Here is a 17577-nt window from a genome sequence, read left to right as displayed (position 1 = left end):
CAAGACAAAACTGCTTTAGCTCTTGTAAGATACGCTGGGGCTGTAGGTGGTTCACCCTCTCCTGGGCTGAGGTTGTGGTGCCTCCTGCCACAGCATGTGCTCCTGGCATGTGCGGGAGGAGGTATGGGTCTCAGCATCTTGAAACGACGGGTGATCAGTGACGTGGCTCCACATGAGGAGCAACTAGGAGTTGGACAGAAAGGGCAGAGAGATGGGATGGAGGTCATGGCTGGCATGGAAAGGACAAAGAGGGTGAGTTTCCTGCTGTCCTTGGCACTCCTTCTGTCCTTGGCTCTCCTTCTGCCTTTGGGTCTCCTTCTGCCTTTGGGCATTCTGCCGCCCTTGGGTCTTCCAACCCGGAGAAAGGGGGGCTGTGCACAGCGTGAGGCTAAGCTGAGAGGCCCCTCACCCAAGCATGTCACTGGTCATTCTTTTGGGTTTCTGGAAACCGGACACTGGGTTCAGTGGGTCATTGCTTTGAACCATTGTGGCAGCTCTGATGTTGTGCTGCTTCTTCCAAACCCCCAAGTCCATGCTCTCAGCAAATGCCTTTTTTTAATAAAATTTGTTGCATCTTTCATGCAAAATATGCTGCTTGTGGAGACCAGGTTTGTGGTCTCTTGGCAGACATGGCTAACACCAAAGACACTGCAGTAGCTTTGCATTCCTCTTGTCTGCATTCCTTATGGTCAGCTGCCTGTGTAGCTCCCAACCTTCCCTCCGTGCTTGTGCAAAGATTTTTGCCTGGGAAAGAGCAGACTTTGGTCTGAAAAGCCATTGGTCTCAGGAGTCTCAGTCCCATTTCTCTGCTGGCTTGTTGGGTTTCAAGCCCCTTCATTGTCATCGGGCTCAGCCCTCTGTCATAGCTTCCTGGCCCTTTCCCAGCCTATTTCTTGCCTGCTGAACACTTGTGATGTTCAGAGACTGCACTGGACCCCAGAAAACACCCTCCAGTATTTTCATTTTCTATGAGCACGTTATAGTCTGCAACACCAATGCAAGGATGTTGGGTTGGAAGAGAAAAGCTCATTTCTTTTCCAGTGTAAATTGTCCTTAATGGTCCAGACAGCTTGCATGGCTTTTAAACATTGTTGACATAAATAAACTACCAGTGATGGACCCTGCCAAGATGTGCATTAGCCCACTGGCAGCATGCTTGTGTGGTGGAGAGCTTTCAGCTGCGGCTCCCCTGCTCCGTGCCTCCCAGCACAGCCCCTCTGTGACGGCTGGTGGTTGACCTTAGCCTTGCTATGCTGGGGAAGGAAGGGACAGGGGTGACAGAACCCTTCCCAAGCACTGGTGACACCTCCCTGCTGCTCCAGCCAAGCTTTGTTCACCTCCTCTGCAAATGCAGTTCAAATATTTTTGGCTCTACCGCTTTCCTGCGAGATGATGGTGGGGAAAGACCAATCAGAGGATACGGCCCAGGGCTACAAAAATGGTAAGCGACGATTTTGTCCAGATTGAATGAAAAAAATAGCATCTTGCTTCCCCAGTAGTGCTTATTTAAGAGATGTTTCTTTTTGGTGGTTCTCACTCAGTATATTTAATCGCAACATTTCAGCTCCTCTGGCACTGCTCCATAACCTAAATTGATGTTAATGAAATCAAATATTCCTCATGTTCAATTTTTCAAGGTGTAATTTCAAATTGTATTTGCTTTGCCTTTGTACCTGGTTCATCCACACCCCTAAGACTTCCTTTTTCCTTTTTTTTTTTTTTATTACAGAGGAATGCCACCGGCCAGCTCTAATTTATGCCCTTCTCCCCATGGGGGATTGAAGCTGCAGCCTGCTCATGCTCTGAGCCAGCCCTCGAAAACATACATGAGTTAGCAGGGAGGCCAGAAAGTTTTGCACAGTCTTAATCGCTCTTCCCCGAGAGCCAGGGCAGAGGTGGGTGCCCAGCCATGAGTGGTGGAGAAGGCAAAACCATTTCCGAGGTGTCTTATTTTCATTTTGAGCAATTTGGCCTCCGACATTCTTGGATGGGAGGCGGGACGTGGCCATGAGGTGCCAAGGGCAAGGCAGGCACTTTCCTGCTGTCTAAAATACCTTCTCCTGCAGGGGAGAGTGACCCAGATAAGCCAGCACACTTCGTTTTATTCTTGAGCTAACTGCACTTGCAGGACCTAAATGTTGCTTCCTACCCCAAGCCCAACTCGGGCAAGGAGCCAGCAGTTATTCTCAGTCTAATTGAGTGGCGTGTGTGTATATACATATTTAAAAAACCCAAAAAATCAAAACCCCTCTGAATGCCAAATCAGGGATGTATTCATCAGAGATATACTCATCTCAGAGCCCAGCTCTTCTCTCCTGCCTGCCCCAGGGCCACTTTCTCTACCCCAATGAGCATCTTCACCCACCCATTGCCTACAGCAGCACCTTGGCCGGAGCTGGGGAAACCATCAGCACCTTCATTTCCTAGACTTCCCAGAGGGACAAAACAACTTTTCTACTAGAAGAACAAGCCCTGACTGCTCTTCAAGACAAGTTTCTCTTTTGGGAAGAATCAGGAGGAGGGGGCAGAGTGTGGTTCATCTTGGGATTGAGCCTTCCCAAGGCAAGCCTAGAGAGATCCCAGTGTGTTCTATGATTGTGTTCCACTGACCCAAACAGCCTGTCCTGCCTTGAGCTCAGTGCCCCTTAGATGATCTCAGTCAGATTGCCAGGAGACTTTTGGTTGGTAGAAATATCCCATTAAACCCCCCAATGTTTAATGATTTTCATCTCCAAGCTGATTGCTCTGTTACACTTTTTTTCCCCCCACCCCGTTAGTCCATAGCTGCATCCAGGCATTGTAGAAGTAAGAAATTTGGAAGGGACTTCCATGCTGAATGCCTTCAGTTGTTGCTGCACATTTGCTTTAGTGGGCACAAAAAAGCACTGGCCGCCAAATACCTGGAAACTCATGGTAGAAGCGGAGGTTATGAAAGACCCCAGAGAAAAGATGCAGCAGCACCTGACCCTCCCACCTCCCGGCCCACCCAGGCACCCCACAAGCATCCAGCTCCAAGAGCCACCTGAGTGATGACTAATGAGAGTCATGTTATCACCATCTGTTGACCACTCGTGGCTTCATGGCAGAAAGGTGAAATTAGATGTTTAAAACAAACCAAAAAAAAAAAAAAGAAGGTTGAAGACTGAGTCACAGTGAGCTGACCTAGAAATAGCAGGGCATTTGCTGGAGACCCAGCAAGACAGGGCATGGGCAGGGGACCTGGCCGGTCCCAGGTGACCTGGGCTGTAGAGGAGCAGCCTATTTGATATAACTGAAATTTAAATTGAAGGCATCCTATTTTTCCCTCTTTTTTCAGAACTGGTGTATTGCAATGGGTGGTGCATGTAAGAAGGCACACAGGAGCCCAGAAAGAAACCCTCCAGGTCCCAGAGCTTGAGAAGAAGCATCTGTGGAAGAGCCTGGCAAAACAACCCAAACCAAAGTGCTTTTGCCCCCTGAAGCACCCCACCCTGCTGTGGTGGAGCAGGTGGGACCAGGCAATGCCCATCAGGTGAGCAACATGAGGACACGTATGGGGAGCTGCTTCTTGAGTTGAAGCTGCCAACAGCTCCTCCAGGTAGGGACTGGACCTACTTTCCTGTCAAGCAGGTGATTAGCACAATGCTGTCACTCTCACCAACTCTAAGGAGAAGCAATACAATTTGTTGCCCAGAGATCTCCATCCTGGTATCACAGGGAGAGGAGGAATGTGCTCAGCACCTATCTGGGTCTCACCTGAAGGATGGGCAGCTGAGTCCTGCCAAGGTGGACCACTCTCCACATGGTATTTGACACCCAGAGCTGCTGCCTGGGCATCTTAGAGGTCTTGGGGCTAGTGAGGTGAGGGGAAGCATCTAACCTGGTAAAAGCAACTCTTAGCAGATAAAAATGGATGAAGAAGATGACTTCACGTAAAGAAGGACATTTTTTGAGCTCCCTGCCACAGGACAGCACTGAAGCACCTTGCTTAGAAGCCCTCAGAGAAGGATTAAGCATCTCTAGGTAAGACAAGTGTCTGTATGTATGGTATTGCAGTGAAAAGTGAGAGGTCATATAACTTTCCCTGGCTGGTATGTTAGCTAGCCATCCCGTAAGTCAGCAAGGGCTGTGCAAGCTCTAACATGGTGCATGGTGGAGGGGAGTGAGTTCTCCTCTTCCAGTGTAGTATTTTCTTCATTTTTTTTAGAGAGAAATGTGCCAAAACGTGCATTTGCCAGTGCTTGGTGTAAAATGGCCCTCTGAGCACCAGGATTTATTTAAGCACAAACCAGGGGAGTGAACACCACTGCAGCTGGACTGGGCAGAAAGTGGTCGGAGCTATTTCAGCTGAAATCTGTCTCTCCTATAGGGTTTTCAAGGCTAACAGCTCTCCAGCTGGTGTAAAGCGATGTATACACACTGCCTGTGGTAAAGGGACATCAATTTGTGGTGTGAATCTGGCCCGGAGCTGGTATTCTGTGGCTGTATCTTGGCTTCGATGAGGGTTTAAATATCAGGAGCAAAAATAAACTGTTTGGCAAGCAAAGGGGAGGGTGTTCCATATAGTCCTGACTGCTCTGTTTTGAAACAATTTTTATTGTCCTGGGCCCACAGATATAGTCAAACAGGACAAGGGTAGCCGCAAAAGGCACCTGGTAAATATTTTCATTCCCCTGCCATGGTCTTATTTTGCTTTCACCAGGATGTAGGTGGCATGGCCGAAGTAGGACAGGCACCTCAATGTTCATCCCTGGAGAGGTCCCAGTTGCCATCTCAGCCAGACACAGGCTGGGAAATCGGTGCCACCCAGTGCCTTTTTTTTTAAAAAATTGGGGGGGAAAAAACCCCAACAGATTTCCACACTTGTTTTCCACTGCCCTAATTTCACCATGCAAGCGCTCAATTTGTTTTCATTTCCAAGCCGTTGTAGCACATCAAAGGCAGTGCTTTGTACACCCTGGTGTGTGCAGTGCTGCTCCTTTGGGCTGATGCGCAGCAGGATCACAACCCTACCAGGAGCGGAGGATTTACGGTGCCCAAATCCCCATGCAACAGAGACAGGGATCATTTGCCTGGCAGCTCTTTGCTAGTCTTGGGTTGCCTCTACATGGGGCTGACCCCCACACCGTGACTCCGACCCATGGCTTGTCTTTGCTGGCAAAGCATGCAAAGAAGCTGACCCTGGCAGGGATCTGCACTGGCTGAACTGGACTGTGCAGGCAGAAAATGTCCCACCTATGGAGATGCAGAAAAGTGGGGGGGGATGCTGGTGACAGCATGGGGTGGCAAAGGCAGACAAGGGAGGACTTCAGCCTCATGGTGACACCAAAGGGATATCACGCTCCCACTATCACTGCTGTGTCTCGCCTGGCTGCATGGCTCAGGGAAACACTCTCTTTCCAGATCTATTCCCAAGACCCCCTTTCCCCTGAAAGAAGCATTGACAATGTCTTTGCACAAAGCAAAGGTGCCAGAAGCAAAGCTATGCCTTTCAGCATCCCCAACCCAGCTCGCGAGGTCTCACTGGGAAAACTGGATTTTCTTATTTCCCTTGCCAATAAGCCCTAGCAAAATGTGATCTCCTTAGGGGATGCTTAAGCTCAATTAGGGGCTGTTGGATTTTCGATGAAAGTAGAAACCTTTGTGAAGCAGGGGCTGAGCAAGTCCTTCCTTGCCTGGCTCAGAGACAGGCTCTCCACCCATCCCCTGGGGACCTCCTCTGTGTTTGCCTCCTTCTACTCCAGCTCCAAAAGACATATCCCAGTTCATCTCATGCTGGGGCAAGCCCTATAGTGGCTCCTGAAAATACATATTTCTAAAGACTCTAGGTTTTTCAGTTCCCAAAATATGGATTTAGCAGTTTTCTGCTGGCATGACCAAGCTACATCCAGCAGCTCAAGCTTATCAAAGGAAACTAGTTGCTGCTGGAAAGGGAGAGAAATAAAATGTGCTCCTGAACTAGGTTGTCTTCTCTGGGCATAACTGTACACCATCAACACATGCAAGCAACGCTGCTTTCTGGGGACGAGAGCTGTGCCCTGGCCCTGGTTTATTTTCAGTGCTGTGATGGGCACTGTAGATTTTTCCCAGCTTTCTTCACGCAGGGCACCCCGAAAATCCAGCCCTGCTTGGCTGGGCACAAGTGGCACCGCAGGAGCACTTGCACTCAGGGGCTATAAATGCCAGAGTGGACACGCTCATCTTAAAGCCCGGAGATGCCCTGGCTTTAGCTCCATCTTAGGTTGATTTTTCTGTCTTAGAGGTTGTTGGGTCTTTCTATAGGTGCTTTGGGCTGTTCTACCTCCCTGGTTCCAGGTTGGGGCTAGGGCTAGGTTTAAGGTTAGGGTTAGGGTTAGGGTTAGAGCTAGAGCTAGTGTTACCTGTGCTACACATGCAACGCAGCCCAACTCTTTCTGCTTGCCCCTTGCCCCCCGGCTGCAAGTGGTGGGACACAGGCTTGAACCTGCCTCTGATAGATCTCTGCGCCTTCTTCCTCAGCTCAGAGGACCCTCTCAGTCACCCTGCCTTGCTGCCAGAAAGGATTTTGGAGGCCAGAGCATGGAGCAGTGAGGATGTCTATTTTGGGCCAGCTGCTGCTCAGATGCACAAAGATCAGCCTAATCACAAGCCACTCCTACCTGGGTCCCCCATCGCTGCGGTACTCGACACAAACCCACAGCAGCCTGGCAGGGAAAGGCACGATGTGAGTTCCGTCCCCCTTGCAAAGGTCGGCAGAGATTAAGTGACTTGCCCAAGGTCGCACAAGAGACGTGGGCTGCCACTGCTGGGGTTTAGCATTCAGCTAATTGATACCCTTGGCATTGCACAGGCTGCTGTTAAAAAGTATCAGAGAAGACGATGCAGGAGGTGCGAGCATCTTAGTGAGCACAAACAGTTTTTAAACAGAAGCGGAGTCCCTGTTTCTTTCTTGAATGAGGTTGTAAGACTGGATTTCTCACTGCTGGGTTTGTTTATACTCGGTGGAAGTAAGAGAAGATATGTGGCACATTTTGGGAGGTGGCATTGTCATAGAGACAATGTAATGTCTCACAGACCATAATAAATACTGCTAAATATTTAAGAGCTTATAAATATTTTAAAAGAATCCCTGAGTAGTTATTGATGGAGTTTAATCTGGTGCTTGGGAAAACTCCTCCTCTCTGTGTGTCATAAAGAAGAGATGAGATGCTTGAGATGCAGGAAGCCGGCAGTAAAGGCCATGAAAAAAGGAGTCTGTATGGGGTGCAGTGATGGGAATGTGACATTAACCAATATATAATGGCACCCAAAAGAGCCATGGGTGCTGTGGTCCTGCCAGTGCTGCTCTGTCCTCCTGGCACAGCGCCCAAGAAACTGCGGTTTCAGCACATTTTGGGCAAGTGCTAAGAGTGGAGGTGTGTTGGTGACTCACCCCCCATGGCACAAGGCTGGGCTGACTGGTTTTGCCGTCTGCCACCACTTTGAGCTGGGAGCACCTGGCCAGGCTGGACACGTCTTGCCCTCCCAGACCCCTTCTACCTATGAAAGATTTTGGCTGTTTGCTGTAATTTCAGCAGCTTGGGTGTTAGTGGAAGCACCTCTATGGCATCGCAGAGCCTGTCCAGAGTTAACTTAAAAAGCTGCTCAGAGGTGAGCACAGATGCTGCAACTCCCCATGTCCAATAAATCACCCCGGGTGTTACAAGTAATGTCTGTCCTGGCTCTGCCCCGGGTCGGATCCCTCCCACTGCTGCGCTGCCTGCACTTCCCGAGCCCTGCCAATGCCGTGCAGAGCAAAGCCGGGGCTGAATCAGGCCCTCCCTGTCTGTCACATCCTCCCAGAGTCCCATTACCCACCTCTCACTCCATCGATTGCTCCAGCTAATTACGCATTCAGATTTCAGCCCGGAGATGAAATGGAAACACGAGGCAGCCTTGCAGAGGCCTTGACTTCTTACTCATGTTACAGATGGCAGAGGCAAAGCCTCTCTCGAGCTCCTGACAAGCTTTTGCTAGAAGCAGGGGGAAGGGGGAGCGGACAGGCAGAATTTTGCTTCTGGTTATTTGCAGATGTATTCGCATTTAAGCAAAAGGGGAAAGGGTGAGCATTCTGCTCATGCATTTCTCCCAGCTCCATCCCAGGCAGCGATGCTCTCATTAAACTGCTCTGCAGTTCAGTCATCTCAACAAAATAAGAAAAAGTGATTCTTGAAATTCAGGATATTAAAACAACACACCATAAACAAAAGCTCCTGCCTCTTCCTCCCTCTCTACTTACAAAAAAATCCATCCCTTTATCTCAAAACCCTATTTATGTGATGCAGCAGACCTCAGTGATGCTCCTCTAGAAGGGCTGCATTGAATAATCAAAGAGCAGCCTGCTGGGATGTTTAATTGCTCAAATTTTCTTAAGAAGCCATGCAATGAAGAGTTTTACTTCTGATGGCAGAGTCCTCTTTCATTGTTTTCCATCAGAAACGTTTTTTACCCAGCTGTTGGTTGGGATATAAAGTCTTCAATAACAGATGTACATAGGATATAAGGAAAATGTAACTCTAATTAAAGAAAAAGGGCGGGGAAGGGAAAAATAGTGGAGATTTGCTGAATTTCAAGATTCACCCTATCTATGAGCTATGTTTTCTTGCACAAGTCCAGGTCCTGGCACTGTTTGAAATTAAGCGGGTGGGAAACTCGATGGCCAAACAGGTTTAAACCATCTAAGGTACTGAGACTCCCTATGAGAAGGCCACAACTGAGACACTACAGATTTGGTTAAAATCACCTATTTGCTGTAAAACATTTGATAGTGAAAAAAAAAAAAAAAATTGTAAAAAAAAGCCAGCTGCCTCTTGCGGAGTGAAATAACAACATCTCAACCCTTTCCTTGGGGGTCACCCAAACTGCTGCCTCTGAGCCCAGCTCTGAGTGTCCCTGCTGCCCCCAGCCTCCGCATCGCTGGATGTCATGGGCACTGTGCAGCCAGGAGAGAGGAAGGATGGCTTGAAACCTTCCTCTGCAAGGGCAGGGAAATCCCAAATAAAGCTCTGCTAATCAAAGGCTGATGCAGAGGTGGAATGGGGGACAGAGACATGTCAAAAAGGGTTGCGTTTGATAGGTGACCCAAGCTCTGGAGATGAAGCTGCGTCAGGCTGCTCTTAGAGCTGGGCAGAAATAAAACCGCGTTTGGCGAGCAAGGCCGTTTCCTTGAAGCCAGAAGTTTGCACATGAAAGGATGGGTTGGGAGGAATTTCAAAACTTTAAAAAAGCAAGAAAAAAAATGCCTAATGTGCCAAAATGGAGAATGTGGCATTTACAGAGAGGCCTTTTCTTCTACAATATAAGAAAATTGAATAAAAAGAAAAAATAGAAGAAAAAATCAATGTCAAAACACTGCATCTTGATCGACCTGATACCTTCTCCCTCTACCGAACCACTCATGTTTCAGTTTGAAGAAATCATCAGAACAACTCTCTGATTCTCACATATCCATGGGACAGGACAAGCCCTTTCCCCTGCAGAGCTACGAATAAACTCACTTATCAGAATCTCCTCCCTCCAACTCTGGCCGTTTGTTGGCTCCCTCTCCAATCCTGAAACACCAGGAGAGAGAGCCATGCAAAACCCGGAGCCTCTGACCTTGCACAGTGATGCCTTTATTCCCAGTATTTTACCCAAGACCACCTTCAAAGTGAACCATGGGGGTTTTTTGATTGAAAAATACACTTTCTACCTTGCTCTTTGTGTTGCCCTTTGGTTTTCATGCTCTGAACTCCAAGCGGGAGGAGGAGGACACTGTTGTGTTGGGGTTCCCTGAGCTGGGACAGGGTGGGGAAATGATTTAATTGTCAAAGCAAGCACAAGCTCATCAGCTGGAAGAGCGCCAGCACGGGCTTCAGTGTGTTAGCAGGGCTGCGCAGATTAGATTTTGCTTTTGACATTGGTTCATTGGCTTTCGTCCTTTGGGTGGCATCACTTGCACGGGAAGGAAGCTGTAAGCGAATCGCAGCGAGACCAAGATGGAGGGACATGTCCTTTTGGCAGCAAATCCTGTGGCTGGCAGTGCTGTGCCGCTCCGCCTGTCCCCAGCATTTCAGCACTGAGATGCTGAAGCCAGCGCTGGGACATCTTGGAGGTTCCCCTCCTGAGCCAGCTGCAGGGGTGGAAGGTTAAGCATCTACCCCATGCTCAGCGTTTCCCTGGGTGTCAGCGGGAAATTAAAGTAAATTGGTTTCAGTTTGGGTGTCTGTTGGCAGTGCTGGCTGAGGTAAGCAGTTGGGCTCTCTGGCACCAAACAGTGGCGGGGTTTTCATGTGACTATAATGCAGGATTTTGTTCTGAATCTTATTTTTCTCCAATTATTAAGACTTTTTGCATGGGATCTGCTTTTTCTTCTCTGTGCCTTTTCAGGATATAAATGGATTTTCATTTCGGGCTAAAGACCACCAATGTTCATGTCAAGTTTTAGAAACAACCTCTGCCCTCTTCTCTCCTCCCGCCTTTCTTCCCCCCGACATTAGCATCCTAAACTGTTTCTCATAGCCACATAAAGCTAGAAAATACAACTCAAATTTGTGACTCAGGATATACGCATATCGCAAAGCACATCTGATACCACAAATAACTCAGAGTGTTTTCAGGGCTATGTGGGTGTTTGTCTCAACTCCTTGGCCGTACAGCACCGTATCTCACCTACTTTTTTATTATACGTTATGTATCTTATGTTAATTATTAATTTATATGTATGGTATTCATTTTATATACACAGACATGAATCAACCTCATTTGGTGAGCCCTAGTGACCCAGCCTTTTAACTGGCAGAGGACAGAGGGAGCCCTGTTGCAATAAGTTCAGCTCCACACAGATGCAAGGGTCAGCGGTGGGCTGCAGTTGCAGGTCTGAGTTTGTATCAAGAATCCCAGCTTTCTGGAAACTCAAGGATAATGATGATATTGAGTCTTAAATTCACATGACTGGTGGAAAAACATAACCCAGTGAGAACCTTTCCCCCACTAGAAGAGACTTCCAAAAAATTAACCAATCTCTTATTCAGGCAAAAATCCTACGGGAAAAGGTTGGCTTTTGGCCTGAATAAAACATGGTAAGATCCAGACTGAGAAAAATTATGGTTGGCATACAATGGTATGTCTATAGTGGCATAACAGTGCAAATCTTATACTTCCTTTTGGCTTAATTAGTGCCATGTGTTAAATAGATAAATTGTATCTCTCTACGTGAAGCAAAATATCCTCCTATCAGGCTCACAAAGTGCAAATATTTGTCTGAAAGATAAAGACAATATTTTTGCACAAATTCAGCTGTTTGAAATGCAACATTTACAGGATGGAGTACTGTTTTGGTTGGACTTGTATAGCACAGAGCTAAACGAATAACAGATTTTGGTTGAGATTCCCATGGCTTCACATGATTATTCTTTTAGACTTGGGGGAAGTGCTCTTCAAACAAAAATGAACAGGGATTTAGAAGCTAGATTCTGTGTCCTTTCCTCATGAAAGACTCATTTGTCCATATCAGGTATCTCAAGGCTTATATTCCAGGATCTCTACAGGACATACGCATAGAAAATTACCACATCAAGCCATCCTCTTTGAGCTAAAACGTCTTCCTGAAAGATGTTTAGGTCTTGATTTACAGCCTTCAGGTGATGGAGAATCCATCAGGCACCCAAATACTTTTTCCTGCTACTCGATTACCTTCACTCAAAACCACACACCATATTTGTAGTTTGAAGTTGTGTGGTATCCAAACCTGCTCCTGGCATCTCACCAGTCCTTATTCTGCTGAATAAAGGAGCTCCCTTCCATCACATATCACATATGCCTCCACCAAGCAGGTACTTAAAGGCCATGATCAAGCTGCTACTTAACATCTTTAAGGATGGATCTAGACTAAGCCTCTCTACATTCTTGCCACAAAGCCTTGTTTCCGGAGCTAAAGTAATTTTTGTTACTGTTTCTCCAAGAAGGGTTTTGCTAATGCTGTACATGAAAATAATACAACCTTTCTCCTTCTGCTTGATATTCCCCTGCTTATATCTACAAAGATTGTATTTGCTGCTTTATTTACAGTGTCACACAGAGTTTGTATTCAGCGGGCTACGTACAATCACTCCTCAGTCCTTTACACAGTCTCTGTTTGGCAGAAGACATTTGCCTCTTGTTTATATTTGATGTGTGTTCCTCCTTGCTGGACATATGACTTTGCATTTGACTTCGCTGTTTGAACAAGACCTTTTTATCAAACAACCCGAGCTGGGCAGCACAAGTGACTTGTTACCACCATTAATTGCTATTCTACCTACTTTGGGCACTTTTTACCAGCGGGGATTATGTATTTTCTTCCAGGTCATTGACAAAGATACTGAACAGTACTGAGCAAAAAAAAAAAAAAAAAAAGAATCTCATCAGGGGTCTACTAAAAACACCCACTGCATACCAATATCTCACTGATCCTTATTTTCTAAATTATATCTTGTTACTGGTTTTTAGTCCACTGAATATGGACCACCTTGTTATTTTTAGTGCTACTTTTCTTAATCAAAATATCATCTAGGACTAAATAATGTGGATTACAGAAATCTGTTTTATCGATAGTTGCTTCTATCAACCAAGTCCCTGTGACTTCATTTAATTATTGTTTTTATTTTTACATAGTTCCTCTTGTTACTTGTTGGTGCCCAGGACTACATTTTGCTGGAACTTATGAAATGGAATAACAATGTGATCATTTGCATCTAGAAAACCATAATTTTCTAGCCTTCTGCCCAACTCATTACAATCTACTAAAACAAGGTCTGACGCAGAAATACCCCAAGCTGATTTCAATCATTTTTGCACTTAGAAACTTATGCACAGCTTTTAGAAACCCCAGGGATGCTTCTCCAACTGTAGCACAAGACCTTCAGCATCTGCTCCCCAGCCTCAAATCTCCTATCAGACATCAGCGATGGTTCCTCTCTCTGCACTCCAGGAAGGGATATTAGAGGAGGTGATCTTTCTACTCCCATTTTTTTTCGGTGGTCTGCAGTGGACACTTCACCCTCACAGGACTCTTCCCCACCCCAGGGAAGTCACTGTTTATATAAGGATCTCCAGGCATTTTGAGCTTTACCTGAACCGTCAGTATTTATGGCATGTCAGACTGCCGTTGACAGAGACTGCCCTTCCTCCATCCCTCTCTCCCTCCCTCCCTCTTGTCTTGCCTGAACAGGCTGTAGCAGTGATTCTAGCATCCCCGTCATTCGGATCATCTCACAGATGTTCAGTAATATCAGTCATCTCACACAAACGTTTCCGATTCCTTCGCCCTATTATCAGTCTGAAGGTCGCGTATTCTAATATTTCAGCTAACTGCCTATATTTTTGTTCACGTCTGCCATACCCGGCTTTAGCTGCCTGGCCCGGTCCCTCCCTCCCTCCCTGGTCAGACAGGATATAAAAGTGCTGCAGCGACCGCAGGCTCGCAGACCAAACGGGCAAGGGGCAGCGTACAAACCCTGCCAGGAGCCCTCGCCAGGACAGACCCCAGGGGTTTTGAGGGGGCGGAAGCCTGACAAGGTGAGTGCAGAGGGGGGGAACCCCGCTCTCTCAAGGGAAGCATACCCCAAGGCTGGGGGTCAGCCTTTCTGCTGTCGGCCGCCGGTGCGGCCGGGGGCCGAGGCCCGGGTCGGCCTCCGCCCGCGGCTCTTTCAGCACCGCCGCCGCGGACAGCTCCCGGCCGGGGCGGCCCCGCGCCTCCCGCCCGCTGCGGTCCCCGGGGAACGGGGCTGCACCGCCCGAAATGCTCCCCCGCGCCGTCCCTCCCCGGGGTGCAGCCCCGACCCCCCTCCCCGCACCCCTCTCCCCGCCCTGCTGCCGGCGGTCCCGGCGGGACTGACCGAACATCTGGATGTGGCCCTTGGTGATGGGGTTGAAGCTGCCGCAGGCCAGCAGGATAACGTGGGTTTTGGTGGTCTCCGTCATGGTGCCGGCGCGGCCCTGCCCGGCCCTGCCCAGCCCTGCCCCAGCCGCTTTTTGTGTCTCGGTGCGGCTGCGGCGGCGGGAGGGCGGGAGGGAGGAGGGGAGCGGGGCCGGGGCGGGAAGGGGCGGGGCCGCGGCTGCGGGAGCGGGGCCGGGGCCGGGGCCGGGGCCGGCGCCGCCCCCCGCCACGCACGGCCCGGGGCACGCACACCCCCGCGGGCACGGGCGGGTGGCCGGGCGGGCTGGCACACGCAGCCGGGCGAGCACACGCAGGAATGGCACGGACACGCACACCCGCGCAGGCAGGCGGTGCCCCCCCCGCCCGGGGGCTGCGGCCAGACACCTGCGTACGTACACACACAGTCGCACATATATATATATATATGTATGCACATACACGTGTGCACACGAACACACGCCCGCACCCGACTCCACAGGCACAAATGCGCGCACACACCTTTGCACACATATGCGCCCATGCCCACACATGCATGTACACCCTGTATATGCATACATCCGCCTGCACACCCCCTGTATATGCATGCACACACATGCGTGCACACATACACGTGTGCACACGTGCGCAACTTCAGGTGTGCGCGCACACACACATACACAGAGATGCATCTCCCTCCTCCAAAGAGGGCTGGGGAGAGGTGGCAGATACCTACGCGCACATAATACGCGCACACACACAGGGGCTGTGTGTCCCCCCCCCAAGCAGAGGTGACACGTTGGCATCCCCAGGGCTGAGGAGACATAACACACACCCACCCATACACCCAACTCAGTGTTTGAGAGCAGCTATGCTCTGCCAGTTCCCCCAGTCCTGCTCAGATGACCCCAGAGACCCCAGCACCCGCAGCCCCGGCCCGGGACCCACGCGGGCCTCCCAGCGGCCCCAGCCCCAGTGCAGCATTGCTGCAAAACCCTTTTCTGGGGCCCCATGGGGAAACTGGCTTGGGGGACTTGAGCTTCACCCAACACCTCCATTTCAGTGTCTGAAGGAAGTGAAGATCACATAGATGCTGTGGGTGCACCAAAACCCAGTCTTCAGAGCAAGGTAAACCTGTACCAGACTGACTGACTAATTGTCTTCATTTCTCGTTTGTATGCTTGCAGCATTGCTGTTCTCTGCTAAAGAAGCTCCTCTCCCTGAGAAAGGGCCGGCAGAGCCCTCTCTGCTCACAGCTGCTGCAGGCAGAGCTGCGGGCAGCTGCCTTCAGCCACCTCCCAAAGGCTGTCTCTATCCTGTCGCTTCTCTCCATCTCCTACACACAGCCTTTCCTCCCAGCAGGGAGTTATTTGCCACCAACAGGTTTCCCTTTCTCTTCCTTCATCTGTCCTCCTCCCTCTGTCCTTAAGAGGTATGGCTGGCAGGGCTTCGCAGCCACCATTATCTCCCCTCTGCCTTCCCGGGGCAGTGACTTTCAGCCCTGCCTGCAGCATCAGCGTGTATTTCTCCCTGTCCTGCTAAGATGAATTACTTCAGTCCTTTCCTTGAAAACTTTTGCCCTGGCAGCTCAGCTGGGTGCTGGGATGCTTGTCGGTCCTATCCCTGAGTGATATGAAGGAGTAAGACCCCCGGGGAACGAACCCAAGAAGATATTGAGTCCATTTGCTCAGGGAACCCTTAAATCCTTGTTGCAAAGGCCCTGGCTGCAGCCATACCCTCGGGAACACGCACTGATAGCAAGTGGTGGTCTCTCTCACCACGTAGGGGAGCCGTAACATGCCCAGAGGTTATATTTTTATGCTGATTTTTAATTCAGACTAAGCTGGCATTGAGGGAGAGGGATGCTGAGACAGCTGGTGTACTCTGCCCCTTGCTCCCTGCCTCTACCCTTCGACTCCCTCCGGATCCCCAGGGAGATGTGGGATATACTGACAGGGTGCTCCTCTTTGGGGACAAGGCGGCTTGAAACCCGCTGGTGTTTGAGAGCTCACAGCCCCCTTTGAATAGGTTTGCAGGTTGAAGGCTTCAGGATGGGGATCTGGAGGGAAGCAGGCAGAGCTGCCAGAATTTAAATAAACCATTAAAAACCCCACCCATACAGCACATGCACTGTGGAAAGGAGAACGTAGTTTACATGCATTAGCCAGAGGTTCTTACAGCCAGGGAAAAAACAAAACAAAACAAAACACTAGGAAAATACTCTCAAGTAGGAGAAAAAAAGGGTGTTACAGGTGTAAATGTCTGTCTACAGGCAAAAATCCTTAAGGGAATCCTGTTTTCTCACCAGTGCAAATCCAGGTGGGGATCTTGCTGCTGCAAACACAAAATGATTTGGGTTCTCAGAGGTTCACTCTCAGTGTTAGTCTCAAAGCCAAGCAAACCGCAGGACAACGGGCTGGTAGGTGACATGGACGTGGCAGATTGGCTGCAGGACGGGCTGAGCTGGGGGATGAGGTGGGATCAAGAACAGCAGCCCAGACACTGCCCTGCCGGGGTGGTAGAGGTGCTACCCCCACAGCTGCCGCCCCTGGCCCCTGCCAAAAAACTAGCTTGGTGGCAGCGTGACCTGGGTGCAAGTCCAAATGAGGTCAGCCGTCAAATTTGATGCACGCAGTGGCCCCTAATCCATGCAAAGGGCTAACAGAGTCCTAAAAACATCGGTGTTACATGTGCTTGCTGGGCTCAGAAAGGCCAGGGGAAGCAGACCCATCTCTTTCCATCGGCTGTGCAAGGAAATGGCAATAAATAAATGAAGAAATAATATCAAGTCAGGAAAGGTACGGTGCATTTTTATGTTTTCTCAGAAAGTGGTACTCTACCTTCTTACTAGCTCTGTATGGACATTTGATGACTCAGTGGGATGAGATTATGGGGGTTTTGTTGGGATTTTTTTGTGCTGCCCCTCCGAGCTTACCCCAAAAGGGAGAGATTTGCTGCTTCAGGAAAAAATGTGGCTTTTCGCAGTTTAACACTGGTGCTGTGCTCAGTATAACTCTGCCTTTAAAACCACAGGGTTTAATTAGCATTTATAAGCCTCAGGGTGACAGCAGAGAAAGAGGACATTCTTCAAGTGACCGTTCCTCTGTGTGCATGTATCTCTCTCTCTCTCTCTCTCTCCCCCCACAAAACTTGTTCTCCAATTTTGTTAAAAATTAGCCAACAGGTTCAAAAGCTGGAGTCTAATACACCAAGAGACAGAAACCTCTTTTCCTTTGGAAACCAGGGAGACCTGAATTGCCATATTTTTGGTGCCGAACTATAAGATGTTTCTGGGCAAGCTGGTTTCCACGCTGGCAAGGCAGGTATAACAGTGCTTATTTTCCATTGTGGATGCTCCAGTGTCTCTACCAGAGGGAGCAATCCTTGCTTGTGCAAAGCAATGGATCAAGCTGCGAGCTGCCATGGTTTCTGCACAAGACCCGACCTTGGGCTCCTCTCAGTTCAGCCATCTGCCCTGGTGATGGGCCCAGAGCTCTTTGTCTCACCCCGCTGTACGTCAGCACGGGTTTTGGATGGGAACAGCATTGTGACACTACTGGTTTGGCTCAGGCCCAGAGCTGCGAGAGGTCTTGTCAATAGGCAACATGGTGCTTCTCTCCTGCATGTTCCCACCTAAGATGGTGTCCTACCCCCTTCCCTTGGGGCAGTACAACTCTGCACCAATTTGAAATGTGGGGGTTTGCCGT

At 49.3% G+C, this 17577-nt stretch overlaps 1 protein-coding gene across 1 annotated transcript in view; it reads right to left on the bottom strand.

Annotated features, from left to right (window-relative positions):
* Window positions 1-13938, bottom strand: part of NMNAT2 (nicotinamide nucleotide adenylyltransferase 2) — a 28521-nt gene extending 14583 nt beyond the window's left edge. The window contains exon 1 of the mRNA XM_075711319.1: window positions 13854-13938. Within this exon, the coding sequence (XP_075567434.1) occupies window positions 13854-13938 (85 nt within the window). The remainder of the gene's footprint in view (window positions 1-13853) is intronic.
* Window positions 13939-17577: the final 3639 nt, after the last annotated feature.

Source organism: Pelecanus crispus, chromosome 5 (genome assembly GCF_030463565.1).
Source record: "Pelecanus crispus isolate bPelCri1 chromosome 5, bPelCri1.pri, whole genome shotgun sequence".
Taxonomy (NCBI): Eukaryota; Metazoa; Chordata; class Aves; order Pelecaniformes; family Pelecanidae; genus Pelecanus; species Pelecanus crispus.
The sequence above is the reverse complement of the archived record's forward strand: the minus strand, read 5'-3'. Positions and strand labels throughout refer to the sequence as shown.